Genomic DNA, 23,352 nt, shown 5'->3' on the forward strand with positions numbered 1-23,352 from the left:
CCAACGCGCCAAGGCACCCTGGATCCCATGGGCTCTTACCTTCTTAACCAGTCCCCTATGCGGGACTGTGTCAAAAGCTTTACTGAAGTCCATGTAAACCACATCCACAGCATTTCCCTCATCCACCCCACTAGTCACCCCCTCGAAAAATTCGATCAGATTTGTCAGACATGATTTACCCTTGACAAAGCCATGCTGACTATCCCCGATTAATCCTTGCCTCTCCAAGTGGAGATTAATTTTGTCCCTCAGAATTTTTTCCAATAATTTCCCCACCACAGATGTTAGACTCACTGGCCTGTAATTCCCTGGTTTATCCCTGCTACCCTTCTTGAATAATGGTACTACGTTAGCTGTTCTCCAGTCCTCTGGTACATCCCCTGTGGCCAGAGAGGTTCTGAAAATTAGTGTCAGAGCCCCTGCAATCTCCTCCTTTGCCTCCCACAGCAGCCTGGGATACATCTCGTCCGGGCCTGGGGATTTATCCACTTTTTGGCCTGCTAAAACCGCTAGCACCTCCTCCCTCTCGATGCTAATATGTTCAAGTATGTCACAGTCCCCTTGCCCGATTTCTATGTCTGCATCGTCTTTCTCCATAGTGAACACAGATGCAAAAAATTCATTTAAAACCCCGCCTACATCCTCTGGCTCTACACACAGATTGCCACTTTGGTCCCTAATGGGCCCTACCCTTTCCCTGGTTATCCTCTTGCCCTTAATATACTTATAAAACATCTTAGGATTTTCCTTTATTTTGCTCGTCAGTGTTATTTCATGGCCCCTCCTCGCCCTCCTAATTTCTTTTTTAAGTATGCCCCTGCACTTTTTATACTCCTCTAGGGCTTCCTCCGTCTTTAGTCTTTTGTAACTGCCAAAAGCCCCCCTTTTATTTCTAATGGATTTTTGTATATCCCTTGTCATCCAAGGTTCCCTTTGCTTGTTGGTCCCACCCTTGACCTTTACAGGAACATGTTGGCGTTGTACTCTCTCAATTTCCCTTCTGAAAGTCTCCCATTGTTTTGATGTGGATTTTCCTATAAGCAGCTGCTCCCAGTCCACTTTGGCCAGACCATGATCTTGGTGTCTCTTCCCCCTGCTCCATTCTCCTTACTATAAAGTGGTGTGCTAGGCCTGAATGGATTAGACTGAGGAGGGACATATGGGCAGCCTTGGCTTTGGTCAATGTATGTCAAAACACAAGAGATGGGAACAGGCAAGTCAAAAGAAGGCAATGCTCAAACCGCACAATGCTATGGTCAGACTACACAGTTCTGGGAGCCCATACACAAGGGAGACATTCAGGGCCTACAGGCAGTGTGGGGAAGAGCCACAAGATCTTCTCAAGTCTTCTCACCACTGATAGGATTCCAGTACCAAAGTATTCCAACCTTGGTCTATATGCTCTCCATCAGGCATGACAATAAAAGAAGGAAGAGAGGATGGCAAGCAAGGGTTCCAGTGGTACTGAGTGTCATTCAGCGCAAAGAACGATCAAAAGAACTGCACTGCACATTAGCAAACACAACATATATATACAAGAACATAAAAACATAAGAAATAGGAACTGGAATAGGCCATTTGGCCCTTTGAGCCTGCTCCGCCATTCAACAAGATCATGGCTGATCTTCTACCTTAACTCCACTTTCCCGCACTATCCCCATATCCCTCAATTCCCTTTGTTCCCAAAAATTTATCGACCTCGGTCTTGAATATACTCAACGACTGAGCATTTAAGTGACTGGAAGCCTGTGTCCAGTGATGTACCGCAGGGATCGGTGATGGGTCACTTGCTGTTTGTAGTGTACATTAATGATTTAGATATGAATGTAGGAGGTATGATCAGCAAGTTCACAGATGATACAAAAATTGGTGGAGTGGTAAATAGTGAGGAGGGAAGCCTCAGGCTACAGGACGATATAGACGGGTTGGTCAGATGGGCAGAACAGTGGCAAATGGAATTTAACCCTGAAAAGTGTGAGGTGATGCATTTTGGGAGGACTAACAAGACAAGGGAATACACAATGAATGGTAGAACCCTAGGAAAGACAGAGGATCAGCGGGACCTTGGTGTGCATGTACATAGATCCCTGAAGGCAGCAGGACAGGTAGATAAGCTGGTTAAGAAGGCATATGGGATACTTGCCTTCATTAGCCGAGGCATAGAATATAACAGCAGGGAGGTTATGATGGAGCTGCACAAAACGCTAGTTAGGCCACAGCTGGAATACTGTGTGCAGTTCTGGTCGCCACACAATAGGAAGGATGTGATTGCATTGGAGGGTGCAGAGGAGATTCACCAGGATGTTACCTGGGCTGGAGCGTTTCAGCTATGAAGAGAGACTGGACAGGTTGCGGTTGTTTTCCTTGGAGCAGAGAAAGCTGAGGGGGGACCTGATTGAGATGTACAAAATTATGAGGGGCATAGATAGGGCAGATAGAAAGGAACTTTTCCCCTTAGTAGAGGGGTCAATAACCAGGGGGCATAGTTTCAAGGTAAGGGGCAGGAGGTTTAGAGGGGATTTGAGGAAAAACTTTTTCACCCAGAGGGTGGTTGGAATCTGGAACTCACTGCCTGAAAGGGTGGTAGAGGCAGGAACCCTCACAACATTCAAGAAGCCTTTAGATGATCACTTGAAACACCATAGCATACAAGGCTACGGACCAAGTGCTGGAAAATGGGATTAGAATAGATAGGGCCTGATGGCCGGCGCGGGCATGATGGGCCGAAGGGCCTCTTTCTGTGCTGTATAACTCTATGACTCTATCCATAGTTCTCTGTGGTAGAGAATTCCAAAGATTCACAACCATTTGAGTGAAGAAATTTCTCTTCATCTCAGTCCTAAATGGCTGACCCTTTATTCTGAGACTGTGACCCCTGTGTTCTAGATTCGCCAGCCAGGGGAAAGATTTTCCCAGCATTAACCCTGTCAAGCACCTTAATAATTTTACATGTTTCATTTAGATCACCTCTCATTCTTCTAAATTCTAAGGAATATAGGCCTAGTCTACTCAATCTCTCATAGGGCAATCCCCTCATCCCAGGAACTAGTCTAGTGAACCTTTGCTGCACTCCCTCTAAGACAAGTATGTCTTTCCTTAGGTAAGGAGGCCATTGACATCAAAGAAAGGGACTGTGCTTTCAGTACTTACATTTATTGAAAACTTATAGTTTTGTTTGTACTGTATATGGTTTATAAACTACTGGAATTTCACAGACATGAATTAAAAGACTCCTGCCTTAAACCTTTAGAAATTCCTTCTAAGTCAGTTTTATTCAGTATCTAATAGACACCTCACCACCCATTGAATTGGGTTTGCATCTCCAGTGCTATCAGCCATTTCCTCCAGAACAATGAGTCCTGAACCTATCTGCTGAGTGAAAAGATTCTAGGAAAATATCTGTACATCACTCAAAAGAGGAATAGGCAGAAACCCAGCTCATCATACAGAATCACAGAATCATATAACATAGGAGGTGGTCATTTGGCCCATCATATCTGTGCCAGCTCTTTGAAAGAGCTATCCAAATAGTCCCACTCCTCCGCTCTTTCCCAGTATCTCTGAAAATGTTTCCTTTTCAACTAATTATCCAATTCCCTTTTGAATGTAACTATTGAATCTGCTTTCACCACCCTTTCAGGCAGTGTATCCCAGATCACAACAACTCGCTGCGTGAAAAGATTTCTCCTCATCTGCCCTCTGGTTCTTTGGTCAAGTAACTTACATCTGTGTCCTCTGGTTATCAACCCTCCTGCAAGTGGAAACAGTTTCTCCCTATCTTCTCTATTAAAACCCTTCATAAATTTTGAACACCTCAATTAAAATACCCATTAAGCTTCTCTGCTCTAAGGAGAGCAATCCCAATTTCTCTAGTCTCTCCACATAATTGAAGTCCCTCATCCCTGGTACCATTGTGATCTCCTCTGCACCCTCTCCAAGGCCTTGACATTCTTCCTAAAGTGTGGTGCCCAGAATTGAACACAAGACATAATCCTCAACATATCCTCCCCAATAACCTTTACCTTTACATACAGATCTGTAAAATTGAACCATACCTTAACATTGGAGATACTTACCTCAGTGTAAATCGTGGAAACCAAATGATTTTTAACTTTCAGTAAGGGTTTCCCTCCATCTACCCATTTCATGTCAGGAATCGCGTGCTGCAGAATTCAAGAAAAAATTAAAGAGATCAGCATTTATATAGCATCTCAGAACATTCCTAAATGCTTCACGTACAATGAACTAGTTTGGAGCGCAGGTACTGTTGCTATCCAGGTATGGCAGCCATTTTGCACAGAGATGGTCCCACAACCAGCAGTGAGATGAATGATCAGGTAATTTGCTTTTGATGGTGTTGATTGAGGGTGGAATGTTGGCCAGGACAGTGGGAAAGAGCCTTTGCTGTTCAAACAGTGCCATGGGATCATTTAGTACCTCTCTAAAGAGGCAAAGGGGGCCCTGTTTAAAGTCTCATATGAAAGACGATGCAACACTCCCTCGGTACTGCACTGGAGATTACATGCTCAAGCCCTAGAGTCGGAATTGAACCCACGACCTTCAAACTCACAGGTCAGAATACCACCAACTGAGCCAAGTCCACAATGACAAGAGCAACAAAAGTTTAACAAATACTATCACATTCTGTACTGCTGTAAGTTTACATTGGAGAGCTCTTAGCATCTAGAAATATCCGAAGAAAACTTATTCCAGGACCAAGATCTCTCCAAAGAAAACTTATTCTAAGACCATAGTTTAGCTCTGCAATGGCTCAGGGAGATAATCCAGTGAGCATATTAATTACGCAGAGCAGGACAGTGCCAGGTTTGATCCCGTCTGTGGCCCATTCAGCTGCAGTGAGAGTCGAGGTGTTACAAATCGCTACAGTCCTCCTGGGTCAGGGAATTGGCAGGAAAAAAAATCACGTGGGTTCCCGCTCATGGTCATTACCCAGTAACCCCGGCAGTAAGTGTGAACACGATGAGGCTAGCCTATGATGCCCACCAGAGCTGGTATATGAATTTTGGGTATCTGGGCACTAAGGACATTAAGTGGTCCCTTTGCACCGCCACCCCCATCTCCGATCCATTATAAGACTGTGTAGTAAAATTCATGAAGAAATTGGCCCATAGAATACTTACACATCTTATATATAAAAGAGTTTGTCTGTCTGTCTGTACAATCAAAAGTTATAGAGCGTACCTACACATATGTTATATCAAAAGAAAGCTTATTAGGGGAGTCTAATAGGCGTATTTACTTTTTGGTCAGACAAAAATTGTTTGGACAGTATACAAAAAAGGTTCAAAAAATGGCAAAATTCCGCTCATTAGCGTTGAGTGACGTGATGGTTGACCAATCGTACAGGGGATTAACCTGATGGTTGACCAATCGGTGCGTCACGGGGGGCGTTTCATTGCGTGTGTGGGCGGGCCTAATCCTTCTGAGCTGAGGTGAGTGGCTGCCATCTTGATTCCTAACTATTGATTTTTTTTCCCCACTTTCTGTGTGTTTATTTTGAAATATAGATGTCCAGCAAAAAAAAAGTTGGTTTTAAAAGAAAAAAAAATCCTTTTGCAAAGAGGACTCGGGCTTTCCCCCCCTCGGCGGTGGATGAGCTGCCTGCAGGCCTCAGGCCTCGAACTCTCCTCGCCAGCCACGCCCGAGCTAGGCACCGCCCGTCCCGCTGGGCCCAATTCCAAACCAGCGGCCCGCGATCACCGCCATCTTGGTCAAGGCTGGCGCGGCGGGACTGAGCCGGGCGTAGCCATCGTCGCCATCTTGGTAAAGGCTGGCGGGGCGGGAGACAGCGAGCGCGTGAACGTTGGCGGTGGCCCGGAGCGGGACCTGAGAGTCGGGCTGGGCCTCACGTGCTCAGCCCCGCACCGGCCGGCCCTGATCCGCACAAGAGGGCTTCGGCTCACCGCGTCCGGGCTCGGAGGAAAGGAGAGAGAGAGAGGGGGAGGGAGGGGGAGGGAGAGGAGAGGGGGAGGGAGAGGAGAGGGGGAGGGAGAGGAGAGGGGGAGGGAGAGGAGAGGGGGAGGGGGAGGGAGAGGAGAGGGGGAGGGAGGGAGAGGAGAGAGGGAGGGAGAGGAGAGGGGGAGGGAGGGAGAGGAGAGGGGGAGGGAGGGAGAGGAGAGGGAGAGGGAGGGAGGGAAGGAGGGAGAGGAGAGGAGGGAGGGAGAGAGAGAAGGAGGGAGAGAGAGAAGGAGGGAGAGAAGGGAGGGAGACGAGAGGGGAGGGAGAGAGAGGGGGAGGGAGGGAGAGGGGGAGGGAGAGGGGGGGGGAGGGAGGGGGAGGGGGAGGGAGACAGGGGGAGGGAGACAGGGGGAGGGAGACAGGGGGAGGGAGACAGGGGGAGGGAGACAGGGGGAGGGAGACAGGGGGAGGGAGACAGGGGGAGGGAGACAGGGGGAGGGAGACAGGGGGAGGGAGAGGAGAGGGGTAGGGAGGGTGAGGAGAGGGGGAGGGAGGGAGAGGAGAGGGGGAGGGAGGGAGAGGAGAGGGGGAGGGAGGGAGAGGAGAGGGGGAGGGAGGGAGAGGGGCAGAGAGGGAGAGGAGAGGGCGAGAGAGTAAAGCAGGGAGAGGGAGAGAGAGAGAAAGAGTGAGGGGGAGGGAGAGCTCGCCTTCTTCCTTCCTTCCTTCGCAGGGGTCCATCAGGCCAGGCCTGAGGCGCTCCTTCCCCCCCTCTCTCTCCAGGCTAATCCTGAACTAAATCCAGCAGTCTCTCTCTCTCTCTTCCCCCCCATCTCTCTCTTCTCCCCCCAGTCTCTCTCTGTCTCTCTCTCTCTCCCTCCCCCCTCTCTCTTCCCCCCAGTCGCTCTCTCCCCCCCAGTCTCTCTCTTCCCCCCCAGTCGCTCTCTCCCCCCAAGTCGCTCTCCTCCCCCCCCAGTCTCTCTCTTCCCCCCCAGTCGCTCTCTCCCCCTCTTCCCCCCAGTCGCTCTCTTCTCCCCCCAGTCTCTCTCTTCTCCCCCCAGTCTCTCTCTCTCTCTCTCTTCCAACAACAACATGCCCTCAAAAAACCCTCGGCACCGCCGGGCACTCCAGCTAGTTGGTAATAAAGCAAATCATACCACAATATACAATGCTTCAATGAAAATGGTCCAGTGGTTATATTTAGTTTTGCTTCATTATGGTGAGTTTTAATGGGGCCCCATATTTGGATCGGCACCTGGGCACAGGTCCCATAGGCCCATGAGCTAATCCGGCCAAGGTGCCTACGCCCCTCCCTCAATGGGGAAATTCTCAGAAGACACTCACTGGCCATGACCACACATGAATAATGGACCCTTGAGCAAGGATATGGGGGACAACCACACTGCAGGACCTAACCCCCGAGCAGGAGTCATCCTGTTCGGAATGGGAGAGGAACAACAGAATGAGCGAGCAGGACAAAAACAAAATGCCATTATTTAGCCGAGTGACACACCAGCAGAAAAAGAGCATGCCTGCTTTAACCTTCAGGGCATCTCACTGCAAGGAGATATTTCATTCCTGTCCTGACCAGCAAAACCAACAGCACCACAGATGGATCCTGACTGAACCAGCAGATGCAACAGGCCCTACTCGTGGTTCAGCAGCTGGCTCCATACAAGAAGCACATAAAACTGTCTATGATGATTGATGTAGTGTATGTACCTTAAGAGGAACTATGTTTTTGAAGCCCCTGTATATTGTAGTACCAGTAGTGACCACTCGGGGGGGGGGGGGGGGGGGGGGGGGGGGGGGGGGGGTATATAAGCCTGTGTAGCGTCTTGTGTTGTTAGTTCACCTCCAGTCTTTGTTCAGTAAACACTTGTTAAATCAACTCCTGCATTCCGTGTCTCCATTAACACACGGATCTAACAGTGGCGACGAGTTAGAAACGAACTTACCTGCAATTCGGCAGCACCTCAAGGGGATCGATTCCTCAGACGAAGGTCGAAGCCAGAAGCAAGAAAAAAATAAATAACTCGAAGAAACTCGAAAATGAGGGCCATGCTTGGTCTCCAGTCTGTGGTTTCCCCAGCTAAACGGGCTGGTGGCAGGTAGTGCACTGATCCTTCCTGGGCTGCGGCGGGCTACAGCTCGATCGGGTGGCTCTGCAACGGGGCCGGGCAGCGAGTCGGGAAGCAGAAGCAAAGAGAGAGGGTGGAGCACTCAGGGCGCGGCCGGTGTTCGGACCGAGCAGAGGGAGGGGAAAGTCCCAGTGGGTCCGCTCCACGACGGGAACGGTTCTTCAATTACAGAGAGAATATTAAAGCGATATATTAAAAAAATAGAAATACCGCGAAAAGCTGCAGGTCGCAACGGGAACCGCGGAGAACAGCGTTGGCAGCAGCGGCAGCGGCGGAAAAGCGCGGGAGGCACCATCTTAACTCGGCGGGGAAGAAAGAAAAGCGCGGAAGCGCCATTTTAGATTTTCAAGATGCCGAAGACTGGCAATAATACTGCTTTCGATAGTGATATAGAAGATTGGACCACATATGTGGAAAGAGTGGAGGTATATTGCAAGGCGAATGAGGTAGTGGATGATAAAAAGGCATCGGTACTTCTAAATCTGATGGGCGCAAGGACATACGGGCTGTTACGAAACTTGATCACTCCAGCCAAACCGATGGACAAGAATTTTAATGAGATTGTTGATACCTTACAGGAGCACTTAAACCCAACACCGCTGCTGATAGCGGAATGATTCAAATTCTTCAGGAGGAATCAGCACAAGAATGAAAGTAACGCTGATTACCTCACCGAATTACGAAAGCTGTCAAAGCACTGCCAATTCGGGGCAGGACTGGCAGATTCTCTACGAGACAAATTCGTCTGCGGTCTCCTAAGCGAAGGAACACAGAAAAGACTACTTTCTGAGAAAGATTTGACACTGGACAAGGCTTTCAGTGTGGCTGTATCATACGAAGCAGCAGCAAGAGGAGCTGCAGAGATACAGCAAAAGCCACAGGACTTCGGCACCCATGAAATGACACGGGGTTTCGAGAGATGTTATCGCTGCGGCAGATCCACCCATGACCAGAAGGACTGCTGGTTCAAGGACAAAGCATGCAGGCAATGCGGAAAGATGGGACACATTGCACGTGTATACAGATCTGGAAAGAAATCCGCTGACAGTAAAAAGGTCAATAAGGAAAAGTACAGAAAGGTACAAATGATGACGGACAGTAGCTCCGAAGACCAGAAGAGCGATAGCGACTCTGGAAACAAGAGACTAAGCTGTCTCAAATTACATAATGTAATTGCCAAAGAAGATTACCAGACCATTTGGGTTACCCTCACGATAGCGGGGTCCCCAGTCAAAATGGAGCTAGATACAGGATCAGCTCTGACCGTCATGAGTCGACGGGGTTACGAGCGGCTATTTCCGCATATACCTTTGAAAGACACATCCATTGTCTTGAAGACACATACGGGGCAGAAAGTATACCCCAGAGGGAAAATAAGGGTGCCTGTTGTATACAACGGCAAGGAAATACAGAAGTTGTATTTATACGTTCTGCAAGATGGTGGTCCACTGTTGTTGGGACGTGAATGGATCAGAAAGATAAGTTTAGACTGGCACTCCATTCAGGCACTGACGGTGACCAGTAAGAAAAAAAACGATGATGACATCATACCTGGATGATTAAAAGACATCTTGGCTAACGCCAAAGAAGTGTTTCAACAGGAACTAGGAACCCTGAAAGGCACCACTGCCTCAATAAAAGTGGAAGATGCGGCAATTCCCAAGTTTTTTAAGGCAAGGCCGGTGCCATACGCAATTCGTCCAGCCGTCGAGGCAGAGCTGGAGAATTTGGAAAAAGCAGGCGTGTTATCCAAGGTAGATTGGAGCGAGTGGGCAACACCCATCGTCCCGGTCATGAAGAAAACGTTGAATAATGATAAATATGAAGAACAGAGAAAAGTTCGCATCTGTGGGGACTTCAAGGTGACTGTAAACCCAGTTCTTCACACGGTACAGTGTCCTCTTCCGAGGATAGAAGATATTTTCGCCTCACTATCCGGAGGGAAACGTTTCACCAAAATTGACTTGGCACAGGCATATCTACAGATGGAGGTTGAGGAGGCCTCTAAAAAGTATCTCACGATAAACACACACAAAGGCCTGTACCAGTACAATCGACTGGTTTTCGGAGTGGCATCCGCTCCGGCTATCTGGCAAAGAGCTATGGAGCAAGTCCTGCAAGGGATTCCGGGGACTCAATGCTACCTAGACGACATCCTTGTAACAGGAGAAAACGACGAGCACCTTGCCAACTTGGAGCAGGCGCTCACGAAGCTGAAAGAACGGGGCCTACGAGCAAATCGCCCCAAGTGCGAATTTTTCCAGAAACAAATATCATATTGTGGCCATGTCATTAACGAAGAAGGGATGCATAAGTCACCTGAAAAAATTGAAGCGGTCGTAAAGGCCCCAGCGCCTGAAAATGTCTCACAATTAAGGTCGTTCCTGGGATTAGTAAATTACTATCATAAATTTTTACCAAACTTGTCGACGGTTCTGCACCCGCTTAACGCACTGCTACAAACGGGAGTAGTTTGGAAATGGAGCGAAGACTGTAAACGTGCCTTCCATAAATGCAAAGGCTTGATCACGTCCAGGGAAGTGTTGGCTCATTACAACCCATCACTGCCAATCAGACTGGCATGCGATGCATCCCCTTACGGCATGGGAGCGGTATTATCGCATAGATTCCCTGATGGCTCGGAGCGGCCGATTGCTTTTGCGTCACGCTCATTAAACTCAGCTGAGCGTAACTATGCCCAGATCGACAGGGAGGCACTCAGCCTGGTGTGGGGGGGTGAAGAAATTCAACCATTACCTACACGGACAAAAGTTTACCTTGTTGACTGACCATCAACCCCTCGTCTCCATATTCAACCCTAAAAAGGGCGTTCCCATTATGACAGCGCAAAGGCTACAGAGGTGGTCCCTTTTCCTAGGAGCACACCAATATGACATAGAGTACAAAGGAACAAAACAGCATGGGAATGCTGACGGGTTATCGCGCCTACCGTTGCCAACAGTAGAAGAGGCACCTACAGTAGACCCAGTGGAGATGTTCCACTCTACCATAGTGGAATGTCTACCGGTGACAAATTCTACCATTGAAAAGGAAACGCGAAATGACCCGACTCTCTCACGAGTCTACGATTTAACGGTGAAGTGATGGCCAGCACATGGCGAACCACTGTTGCCAGCATTCTCGCAAAGAAGAGAACAGCTGTCAGTGTGCCGAGGAACCTTGATGTGTGGATCCAGAGTGGTGATTCCACCCAAACTCAAGGATAGAGTGCTAAAGGAGCTTCACGAGGGGCATCTGGGTGGAGTGAAAATGAAGAACCTAGCCAGAGCGTTTGTGTGGTGGCCAGGTATCGATGGAGACATCGAAGAAATGACCAAGAGCTGTCTAGGATGCCAGAAGGTCCAAAATGCACCACAAGCCCCTCTACATCCATGGGAGTGGCCCTCATCTCCATGGCAAAGGGTACATATCGACTTTGCTGGTCCATTTATGGACTCAATGTTCTTAATCGCGGTGGATGCACACTCCAAGTGGCAGGAGGTAATAAAGATGTCCTCCACCACCACGGAAAAAACCATCACAGTATTAAGGACCATATTCGCCAGGAATGGGCTGCCGGAACAGATCTGTTCTGATAATGGACCGCAATTTGTATCCGAAGAATTCAGGAAGTTCTTAAAAAACAATGGGGTTAAGCACTATACGTCCGCCCCATACCATCCCGCCACCAATGGATTGACTGAAAGGTTTGTCCAGACCTTCAAGGCGGCCATAAAGGCCATTGGTAATGAAGACATAAATCTACAACATAAGGTAGATAACTTCTCGTTTGCGTACAGGAATGCAACACATGTGGTTACAAACCAAACCCCCGCCATGATGTTTTTCAATAGAAGACTAAGATGCCGGCTGGATTTGGTCAAGCCAAACGTCAGAAGGGACGTAGAGAACCGACAATTTCAAAGCATGAATGAAAGGCCAACTAGAACCTTCCAGATAGGTCAACCAGTTTTGGCCCGGGACTACCGTACCGAGAAATGGCAGCCTGGAACTATTTGCACACGACTAGGACCGCTGATGTATACCGTGGACATTGGAGAAAGCATAATAAGGCGCCATGCTGACCAGATCATAGAGTCATCCGAAAAAGGACAACCTACACCACAACTCTATACGCCTAGTGATGAAGCAGAGATACCCATAGTATCTACCTCCGATCCGGTGATACTGGAACCAGATGAACCCGACACTGGCATTGAAGCCGAATCGACCTTGCCAAAAGAACCTACTACACCACCGAGGCGTTATCCGGACCGAGTCAGGAAGCCTCCAGAGAGACTGAATTTGTAATTGATTAACTTCAGCAAATGTGTATATTATTGTTCTTGTAAAAATTTTATTTAATGATTACTTAAAATGTTATGTACTATTTATCTAAAAGGGGAGGAATTGTAGTGTATGTACCTTTAAGAGGAACTATGTTTTTGAAGCCCCTGTATACTGTAGTACCAGTAGTGACCACTCGGGTATATAAGCCTGTGTAGCGTCTTGTGTTGTTAGTTCACCTCCAGACTTTGTTCAGTAAACACTTGTTAAATCAACTCCTGCATTCCGTGTCTCCATTAACACACGGATCTAACAATTGATGAACCCTGGACAGAAGCCAAGCCAAACCCAATTCATGTGAGTACTGGTCTGTGGCATACAACTACATGTTGACATTTATTTTGGGCACTTTAAGCGAAGCTATAATTCTCCTGTTTGGAGTACAAACACAAGCTTCTGAGCAGCATTTGGCTTCAGTAATTTGCCCAAGTCTGGGGCCAGGATTTCGTGCAGCAACTGATCCTATGTTTACAGTTTTGCTCATCCATTCTGCAGTTTAAGAAACCAAGACTCCTGAAAAGGGCAAGGCCAGACATCAAACGGCAGAGAAAGAGCTGCTGTGGCAGAGACCACGTAGGGACAGTAACACAATTCACTATGTATAGCCAATGTTGTTATCGCTCCACGTTATGTATGGAACTTGGTTGGGTTATCGGGGCAGGGTCCCTTTAAGAGTCGTCGATTGTGTGATGACGTCATAGCCCTGCGACGAGGCAGAGTCCCTCAGTCCATGCGGAGAGTTAATAAAGCTAACACGCATTTTTCTTTGCTGCTATGAAAGTCTCGCAGTCTGTTTATTTCCAGCGACTCCTACACTGTGTTGATTTGGAGCATTTTAACTGCTGCAAATGATCAAATCATCGGCAGTAGTCAATGCAAGTTACCAGTGTTCTCCGATAACAGTAGGGTTTTCAGAAAGACACTCCTTTTCCTGTTAGCTGACCTAAATATGACCTTGGCCGACCATCATAATCTTGTACAATCTTTCTTTCCTCTCACATGACACTACACTGCACAGTAGCAATTGTAGCTGAAACACCGATACTGTCGACAGAAGTCACTCCAAGATCGAGAAACAGTGCCGAGTGGGAATATGTACACTCCACGGGGAAGTACTTGGGACGGCATCAAAGACTAACATGGTCTCAGGCTTTTTTGGCCATTGATATAATACTTGGACGTTGCTGTTGGGAAACAGAAATCATCAAGAACTTCGGGCCATTTACTGGAGTAGAATAAACCCAATCGCTGGAGTTCAACTTACAACACTACAGCCTTTCAATCCCATGCTGAGCTAGCCTGAACTACTTCATTTAAAGTGTAGTCACTGTTTGTGCACAGCAAGGTCTCAAAAACAAATGCGATGAGTGAGCAGTCGATCTGTATTTGGTGGTGTTGCTTGAGGGATGAATATTGACCAGGAGTGCTCCTCAGTTCTTCAAATAGTGCCTTTTACGTTGACCTAAACAGTCAGCTGCACACCTCATCCAAAAGAGTGCACCTCCAACAATGCAGAGCTCCCTCAGTGCTGCACTGAACTGTCAGCTTAGGTTACATGCTGCATATAAATAGCATACAGCAGGGGCATTGATGTACATTGACACACCAATCTCTCCTGTCCTACTGATTGTCTTTTGTCATGGCACCTGCTCCCAGTCTGGGCACTTGACCCAATATGCATCCCCTAACTCCCCCAACAAATTAGGCCGAGACACTGTGCTCCCCACCCATTGATCCAACTACCCATTTTCTGACTTCCCTCATTGCTCCCCCTACACTTGAACTCCAGTCGCTCTCTCTCTCTCTGCTAAGACCACCTTTGGGTCTCACCTGTTCCAATTCAGGTCTCCCTCCTTCCCATCCCCTCTTTCCTTTTCACACACACACAGAATCCCCACAGTGCAGATAGAGGCCATATCGGCCCATCGAGCCTGCACCGACACATATCCCACCCTATCCCCGTAACCCCACGTATTTAATCCCCCTAACACTTAGGGCCAATTTATCATAGCCAATCAACCTAACCCGCACATCTTTGGACTGTGGGAGGAAACCGGAGCACCCGGAGGAAACCCACGCAAACACGGGGAGAATGTGCAAACTCCACACAGACAGTCGCCCGAGACTGGATTCGAACCCGGGTCCCTGGCGCTGTGAGGCAACAGTGCTAACCACTATGCCACCGTGCCTTTTTTTCTCCCCGATAACTCTGTAAAGCTCTCGTTGCAGGCTTTGTCCTCACCAGAATCCCCCAACTGTTACAACTCTAACTCCCACTCATTCTTCTAGACCTATATATCTGACAGATGTAAAATAAGCTAAAAAAAAAAATCGATACAGAAATCTAAATAGCAGGTTTGGTGTCTTATTTTCACCTTGTTTTCTGGTTCTTTGTAATCCAGAATAAATGAAAAGGAATAATTTCAAGTTTTAAAGCAACATTCACCAGTTCAGTCTTTGGTAACGAGCTACGTCTTCACCGCTCTGGCTGGAGGAGTCTGCATCTAATCAACTTCATGTCCTAGCTGAGCTACAGCTTCCCCCAGCTCAATATCAGGAAGACCAAAGCCATTGTTTACGATTCCCACCACAAACTCTGCTCCTTTACTTCTGATTCTATCCCTTTCCCCAACTTCCCACTCTCTCGTGCTGAAGCAAATAGTTTGCACCCACATTCTATCCATTAGCAAGACCACCTACAGGAAACTTTTGATTTACCGGCACCTAAATAACCGGAAATCTCAGTTAACCGACAAAATTCGGGAGTAGGTTTTACTTCATATTGTACTTGCGTTCCTCCATCTGTTGCTGTGCAAGAGTGTGGCTGCAGCTTTTGCTAAGCTACAGAGACGCTTGCAACTTGTGGCCATTGTTCTGAACTTGTTGCTAAGCAACAGGGTTTGTTGCTTTATACGGAGCTGTCAGCTCTCCGTATCTTTTACTATAGCGTTCGGTTATCCGGAATTTTTGATGAACCAGCACCACGTCGGTCCCGTCTGTACCGGATAAAAAAAAGTTTCCTGTACTTCCTTCTGGAACATTGCCCAGCTCTGCCTCTTCCTCAGCCCCTCCACTGCCCTTACACATGCCTTTACCATATGTAGACTCGACTAATCCAATGCGCTCCTTGCTGGCCTTCCATCCTTCACCTTCCATAAACTTGCTGCTCGCCCATCACTCATCTGCATTGACCTATGCTGGCTCTCTAGCCCCCAAAACGTTGGGATGGATTTTCCCGGGTCCCACCCGCACGGAGCCGGGGGACCCGGAAGACGGCGGGAAACCCGGAAGATCGTGTTTCCCGGCACACTGTGGAGTTTTAATAGAAGCCGTGGTTTATCTTTGCATGCCAGAATGATCCTGGAATAGTGAGCAATTGGGGCAGCCGAGAGCAGGGCCCGATAATGCTTTATGTGTTCCAGCCAGTTTTAAATCCACAGCGTGTGTGAGACATCAGGGGCGGGTTCCCCGGCCGGATTCAGCCTGATTGACAGGCTGGCTTTCAGTCGTGTGGGGAACTCAGAGAAGGAGGCCGCAGCAACAGGTAAATGCTGGGCCCAGGAAGGGGTGTTGGGGTGGGTCCACCAAGCCCAGGTTTGGGGGGGGGGGGGGGGGGTCCGATCCCCCGGGGCAGGGGGGGTGCTCGATCTCCAGGAGGGGGCTGATCCCCGACCCTGGGGCTGGGTCATGATCCCTGCTTGGGGGAAGGAGGGGGGGTAGAGAACAATCTCGGGGGGTGGTCCGCCCCCACCCCCAGAGAGGGCCAGGCTGATGGTGGGGGAGCTTGGGGGGCCGGGAGTGAAGCACCCCTGCTCCTCCCGGCCCATTGCTCCCTGGGACTGAGGCTGCCTCGTTGCAGCCACCAGGAATCCCAAGCCCCGGGATCCCTGGCCACCTGCAGTAAAACCTGCAAAGCAGGTTAAAGTAGAGGCTTCAGGCCTCATTATAATATGTGAATTGCCAACCCGCCTCCTGGCAGCAGGTTGACAGCCCATCCCCCCGTCCTGCCTGAGTGAAAAGTGAAAGTGGGCGGGTTGGAGGTGGGTTGGGTTCGGGGGTCACATTTTAACAACTTTCACTTCCCCCCACGCCAACAACCCATCCGCTCCTACCTCTGAAAATTCCAAGCATTAAATTTAAAATCCTTTTCCATAATCCTCTCCCCATCGTCTCTCTGCATCCCATCTCCACAATCTCCTCCAGCCCTATATCACCTTTCTAGATGCTTGCTCTTCTGATTCAAGCCTCTTGCCCATTCCCGCCCCACCATTGATGAGGTAAGGGAGAGATGCAAACAACCTTCAGCTGCTTCAGTCCAACTCTCAAACTCCCTCCATTTTCAAGAACCTTCTCAAAAACCATTTCTTCAACTAAGCTTTAAGTCACCCCTACTGATCTTTCACTTCCTGGATTGGCGTTCGTTTCCTTATGCCTAATTTGTGAAGAGGCTTGGAATGTTCTTTCCTCTTACTTGCATGTGAGGTGTTACTGCTGTCTCCTTGATATATTGTTCAGGGAATGTCTCTAAACTCCATACTCAAACTGATAGAAACACAGACAATGACTGCAGTGAGTGAAGGAACATTTACAAGTGCTCTTATTATATCATTGCACATCTCACCTTCTTGTTGTCTGGATCATGATGGCCCAGGTATCCGGGAGGAAGGTTGGAAGATACTGGCAACTGCTGCTCAGATGTAACCACTCGACCATCTTTCATCAACGGCAGCCAAGCATAACCAACTAAACAAGGTACAAAAGAACCTGGTCACAAGGAACGTAGCATTCAGACATTGGGCTCCACATCACAGCAGTCAATCCAATGTAATAAATTCTATATACCGGAAAAGCCAATGTATAAGTCACCTTCTTACACTTGTCATCTTTGATTTAAAAAGTGTCAAAAATCACTCGACAATATCCACATGACAAAAAAAACACAAAGACTATCGCGCAGTGGAAGCATTTCAAACCAGCTCATTACAACTGAGCCAATCTGATTAACATTTAGTGAAGATGATGAAAGTCTTCAGATATGCAACATGCTTGATATGCAACATGCTTGAAAGTTAAGAGCTGAAACTGTATGTGGTGCTGAACTGGCAAAAAAAATGCAAAATGCATCTCTCGTTAGAAGTCTGCACTTTTACTGTGGGTTAAAAATGACAGAACAAATTAATTCTTATTCAGAACTCGTTAAAACTCTACGATATTTACTTCTTACCATCAGCTTTATTTACATGAATGAACCTTACCAGACTGAAAGAATGCAAATAGGCAGCCTGTAACCATTCTTACACATTGCTAACTTCCTCCAAACACCAGCGACCCTACAGCACTGTACAGTCTACACCAGGCAGTGAACATGTATAATGGGCAACTATGGATGGGCAATAAGTACTGCCTTCACAAGAACAAAGAGAACAAGGTATAAATCCTGGGTACATTACATTTAACAGCAGCAAAAGCATTGATCGGTGGAGAAGTGTACTGAGCCCTACAGTCACTCAGTGGGATCGCTGTGTTTCAGTTGCTTGCTTACTTAAATAGATGGGTGTTTTGAAATAATAAAATGTTGGGCCTATTAAAGAAGGAACTTTCATTTATATAGCGCCTTTCACAACCTCAGGTTGTCCCAAAATGCTTTACAGCCAATGAAGTACTTTTGAAGTGTGGTCACTGTTGTAATGTAGGAAACGCTGCAGCCAATTTGTACACTGCAAAGTTCCACAAACAGCAATGTGATAATGACCAGATAAGCTGTTTTTAATAATACTGGTTGAGGGATAAATATTGGCCAGGATACCAGGGATAACTCCCCTGCTCTTCTACGCAATAGCGCCATGGGATCTTTATGTTCACCTGAGAGAGCAGACGGGGCCTCGGTCCAACGTCTCATCTGAAAGATGGCACCTCCGACCGTGCAGAGCTCCCTCAGCACTGCACTGAAGTGTCAGCCTAGATTATGTGCTCAGATCTTTGGAGTGGGGTTCGAACCCACAACCTTCTGACTCCGAGAGGAGTACTCGTCACTGAGCCACGGCTACTGTTAAAGAATGGCCTTACAATTTACAGAACTGCTTTCAACCTTCAGCTTTATAGTAGGCTTCACATTAATAGTTTCCAACTCAGTCAGTATTTGTATAATAGACATTTTGTCTAAACCAAAGTTCAGATGATACACAAGAGTTGTAAACCAAAGGAAAGAATATCCCATTTTCCCCTAAATTTGACAGTGACCCCCAGCCATCTCATATCACTGTCAGAGCCTAGACAATGAATGTTGGGAGGATGCTCTTTAACCATGGGCAGCATCACAGACGAGCCTTTTCGTGTCCCCACCAGGTGTCTACATGTACACTCATTCCATGGCTGATGTCTTCTCTCCCTAGCCCAGAGATGCTGAGGGTAGTTATCGTGCCCTCACGGTGCCTTTAGCTGAGATAAGCTAACTCACTGCTCTGCAGGGCTCAGTACACTTCACCACCGATCAATGCTTTTGCTGCCATTAAATGTAATGCACCCAGGGTACATACCTTGGGAAGACAATAATTATTGCCCATCCATTGTTGCCCTAAGGGTACCAAGAGTCAACTGCATAGTGTGTGTGACTGGAATCACATGTAGGCCCAGAGCAGGCAGGGGTAACACGTTCTCTTGCCTAAAGGGCAGTAGTGAGCTAGTTAGGTTTTTGACAACAAAATGGTGGCTTTTATGGTGATTGCCAGGTTTATCAGCCCACACATTTACAGATTTACTGAATTCAATTTCACAACTTACCACGGTGGGATTTGAACTCTCAACCTCTAGGTTACTGGTCCAGTAATATAATCCTGTACCACTGGGCTACCAAACCTATAGTATTTAATAATACAACAAAGCTAATAATCACCAATGCTCATCGCTCTGTAACTATATTAAAGGTGTGCAGCCAAGGTCAGTGCAGACACGACACATCAGGCACTATCTCAGTGCTACTTTTAGTCACATGGCTGACCTCACACTTACCCTGCGACTCAATTATTTCACGTTTCTTGGTCGTCCCTTTGCTGTTTATGTCACAGCTGATGTGGCAAAAGCTGAACAGTAGGTGATGCTTCTCATGGAGATGTACGGGCAGCTCAATTTTAATCTATAAGAATATCGAAACACCAACTGAAAGGATGCTTGACATTAGAAGTTATAGAGAAGCTATTAATTCACTTTCTACACAGAAAACAAAACACAAGTTGATTTACCTCATTATAGAACTCTGGACTCTGCTGATGATGCAGAACAGTCGCACAAACTTTGGTTGTGAACACAGGATCTCCCGGCCTTCCATAGATACACTGAGGACAATTGTTAAAAGGTTAATGCTCTGGTTTTCAGCTAGAGCCTCTTTAATACATACTACAGCATTAAACACGCTAAACAATACAGATGGCAGATTAACTGTTGGATAAGGAGATCTGCAAGTGTGTCGCACACCAACAATATAACTTATTCGATCAATAATACAACTTGAAGTGGGATACATAACTGGATCAATAGACCTTCTTCTGCCCCACATACCCAGCTCAGTGGACCAGTATAAACCTGCCCAAAATACAGCAAAATACAATCATAGGAACGGGAGGAGGCCATTCAGCCCCTTGAGCCTGCTCCCCCATTCAATCAGATCATGGCTGATCTGCACCTCGACCCCATTTACCCGCATTATCTCCAATATCTCTTGATACCCTGACCCAACAAAATCTATCGATCTCAGTCTTGAAAGCTCCAACTGACCCCCAGCATTCACAGTTCTAGATTTCTATTATCCTTTGTGTGAAAAAGTGCTTCCTGATTTCACTCTGAAATGACTTAGCTATAATTTTAAGATTTTAAGATTATATCCCCTTGTTCTAGATTCCCCCAGCAGAGGAAATAGTTTCTCGGTATCTACCCTGTCGAATCCAGGATGCAGGTTTGTCACCCTTTAATTAACTCTGTAGTGTCAGGATTGCTGCAATTTCTCTTTCACAAGCACAATGTTTACTTCATTTGTGAAGAAAATCTGCATGACTCATTCACAATGGTCACTCATGAGATGCAGATTCCTTCACATCCTACTTAACTTCCTATGCAGCATTTCCATGTGATAGGAAATGTAGCACACATCATGGGTGGCCTGCAATACAGGAGGCATTTTCAAATCATTACTTCATAAACTGCAATCAATATATAGCATGTACTGTAATAACTCGCCAAAACTCTTTCAACAGCACCTCTCAAGCCCGCGACTACTGCTTAGAAGGACAAGGGCAGCAGGTGCATGGAAACATCTTCACCATACGGACTGCTTTGGTTCAAGGAGGTAGCTCACCGCCACCTTCTCCAGGGCAACTAGGGATGGGCAATAAATGCTGATGTAGCCAGCGACGCCCACATTCCGAGAATGAATAATAAAATATTGACATCTTTTTATGGTGTAAAATGTGAAGTGAATAACAAAATCCGTAACGTGGAGACGTTGGGATAGGAAACTAAGTCGAGCTCTGACTAGAGATGCACATGACCCACATCACTCGGCCTTAAGAACTGTGTCTGCCTGATGCTGTCAGTTGTTTCCCATATCTCACCATGGCCCCTTGTGTGTCCACGGTGCTGCTGATAAGTTCCAACCTGTTGCTGTCCCATTACCTTCACTCTAAGATACTCCTTACCTGCGTTCAATCCAAACTGAGTTTCAGGTTAGTGTTAACAAAATATGTCTGTGCAATTTAAGCGACAATCTTGGCATTGTTGAAGCATTAAAACATTTTCCTTTTGGTTGGGGTGTCTCACTTCCCTTTAAAACCCATCTCCCAGGATGACCCCTGTGCTCGCTGACCTTCACTGGCTCCCAGTCCACCAACGCCTCAGTTTTAAAATTTGTATTCTCGTGCTCAAATCCCTCCATGGCCTCGCTCCCCTCTATCTCTGCAATTTGCTCCAGCCCTAGAACCCTCCAACATCACCGTGCTCCTCCAACTCTGGCCTCTTGCGCATCCCCAATTTCCTTTGCTCCACCATTGGCAGCCGTGCTTTCAGCCATCCAGGCCCTAAGCTCTGGAATTTCCTCCCCAAAACCTCTCTGTCTCTCCAGCTCTCTCTACTGCATTAAGACGCTGCTTAAAACCTGCCTATTTAACCAAGCTTTTGATCACCCATCCCAATATCTTCTTTGGCTCGGTCTCAATTTTTTTCTGATTATGCTTCTGTGAAGCACCTTAGGATGTTTCACTACATTAAAGGCGTTATATAAAGGCAAGTTGCTCTTGTTGAAATGAGGATCGACAACCGGGACACTCCCAAAAAAGGAACTTTGCTACCACGTTAATCACTGAACCAAATATATATTCCAAGCAAAGATATTTACTGCCATGCATTATTGGGATTTTGAGTTCAGTGAGCATCCAGTCACCATTTTAACTCCTTGTAGAATGGAAGCAGATTTGGAGCACTTCACAAATACTTGGCCAAATGTGGGGTCAAAGCTATGCAAAATAATCAATGCATCTGATCTATATTTGTTCCAAACTGCACTAACACTTTATGCATATTAAAGAACATTAACCAGAGTTCTGGATATCTGCCAATGTTTTGCCGATCACATTCCACAATTCTTTCCATTTAAGTTAAGTCATCATAAACCAGTGGGCCCTAAGAAAGCAAACTCCATCCTCATTGCCTGGGGTTACAGGTTTGGTGTTTTGGGGATCACGTTCCTCGATTCCATTCGTTTTCACCACCTGCTCACCCCCCAACCCATGGATACTTCAAATCAGCGGTTTTGAATGTTATATATCTGTACAACGCACGCTGAGCACCAACTCACTCACCTTCAGTGGGCGTGATTTTTCTCCATCAGAATCCCTGACCTCCACACAGACTGCAATGTTTCTCGCCTGGGTTGGGGTGGGGGGGGGGGGGGAGGGGGGGAGGGAGCGGGGGGGAAGAGAGCAACATCAGTATGAAAAACAGTCAGCTGAGTACAATGGTATTTGGTAAATGAGAGGACTACTACGGTCTTTTAGAAATTGGCTAATAACTGTTTGGACCACTATACCTTAGCAAAGGTCTTCTGGTTGTCATATTTCAGCTGAATGGGGTAAACATACAAATGGTTCTTGAAGCTTGTGAAGGGGTACATGTATTTTGCGACATCTGCAACAAATTCTTCAACTTCAAATGATAGGCAACTGCAGTTGGCCTCCTCAAACGGTTTCACGGGGATATAGGATGATGTTACACAATCTAAAGAAGTCAAGACAGTTGGATTTTATAGCCACGTGGTTTTCAAAAGTTGACGTGCGACTGCTTAAAATGGAAAACTGAGTCGAACCAGACTTTACTCACTGGAAATGTCAGGAGGAACACACTCGATAGTAACGTCAAAATTTCCTGGAATCACCTGAAGTTTGGATATCTTCTCCGCCCTAAGTCAATACATCAGAATGAAATATAAATATAACTATATATTATTCAGAAATAATCCGAACTGGTAGCAACTGTTCACAATTGAGTGGTTTGCTAGGCCACTTCATAGGGCATTCAACCTCTTAGCGTGAGACAGGAGTCACACATAGGCCAGGCTGGGTAGGGGTAGCAGGTTCCTCCCCTGAAGGGCATTAGTGAACCGGCTGGGTTTTAAACAACGAAACAATAGCTTATGCAGTCATTGACAGGTTTGTCAGCCCACAGTTTACCAGATTTAATGTCCTGGCCAATATTCATCCCTCAACCAACATCACCAATAACAGATTGTCTGGTCATTTATGTCATTGCTGTTTATGGGAGCTTGCTGTGTGCAAACTGGCTGCTGTGTTTCCTACAGAGTGACTCCACTTCAAAAGTACTTCATTGGCTGTAAAACACTTTGGGACGCCCAGTGGTCATGAAAGGCGCTATAGAAATGCAAGCTTGTTCTTTCTTATTGAATTCA

The 23,352-nt window shown here is 47.0% G+C and overlaps 1 protein-coding gene across 1 annotated transcript in view; it reads right to left on the bottom strand.

Moving 5' to 3' along the window:
* Window positions 1-23,352, bottom strand: part of LOC147124903 (dedicator of cytokinesis protein 11-like) — a 458,563-nt gene that overhangs the window by 264,392 nt on the left and 170,819 nt on the right. The window contains exons 16-22 of the mRNA XM_085994653.1: window positions 22,767-22,846; window positions 22,477-22,664; window positions 22,250-22,315; window positions 19,643-19,735; window positions 19,413-19,536; window positions 17,026-17,147; window positions 4,077-4,163 (exon numbers count right to left, since the gene is read on the bottom strand). Of these exons, the coding sequence (XP_085850779.1) occupies window positions 4,077-4,163; window positions 17,026-17,147; window positions 19,413-19,536; window positions 19,643-19,735; window positions 22,250-22,315; window positions 22,477-22,664; window positions 22,767-22,846 (760 nt within the window). The remainder of the gene's footprint in view (window positions 1-4,076; window positions 4,164-17,025; window positions 17,148-19,412; window positions 19,537-19,642; window positions 19,736-22,249; window positions 22,316-22,476; window positions 22,665-22,766; window positions 22,847-23,352) is intronic.

Source organism: Somniosus microcephalus, chromosome 1 (assembly GCF_052327205.1).
Source record: "Somniosus microcephalus isolate GS21.2 chromosome 1, FLI_Smic_1.0, whole genome shotgun sequence".
Classification (NCBI taxonomy): domain Eukaryota; kingdom Metazoa; phylum Chordata; class Chondrichthyes; order Squaliformes; family Somniosidae; genus Somniosus; species Somniosus microcephalus.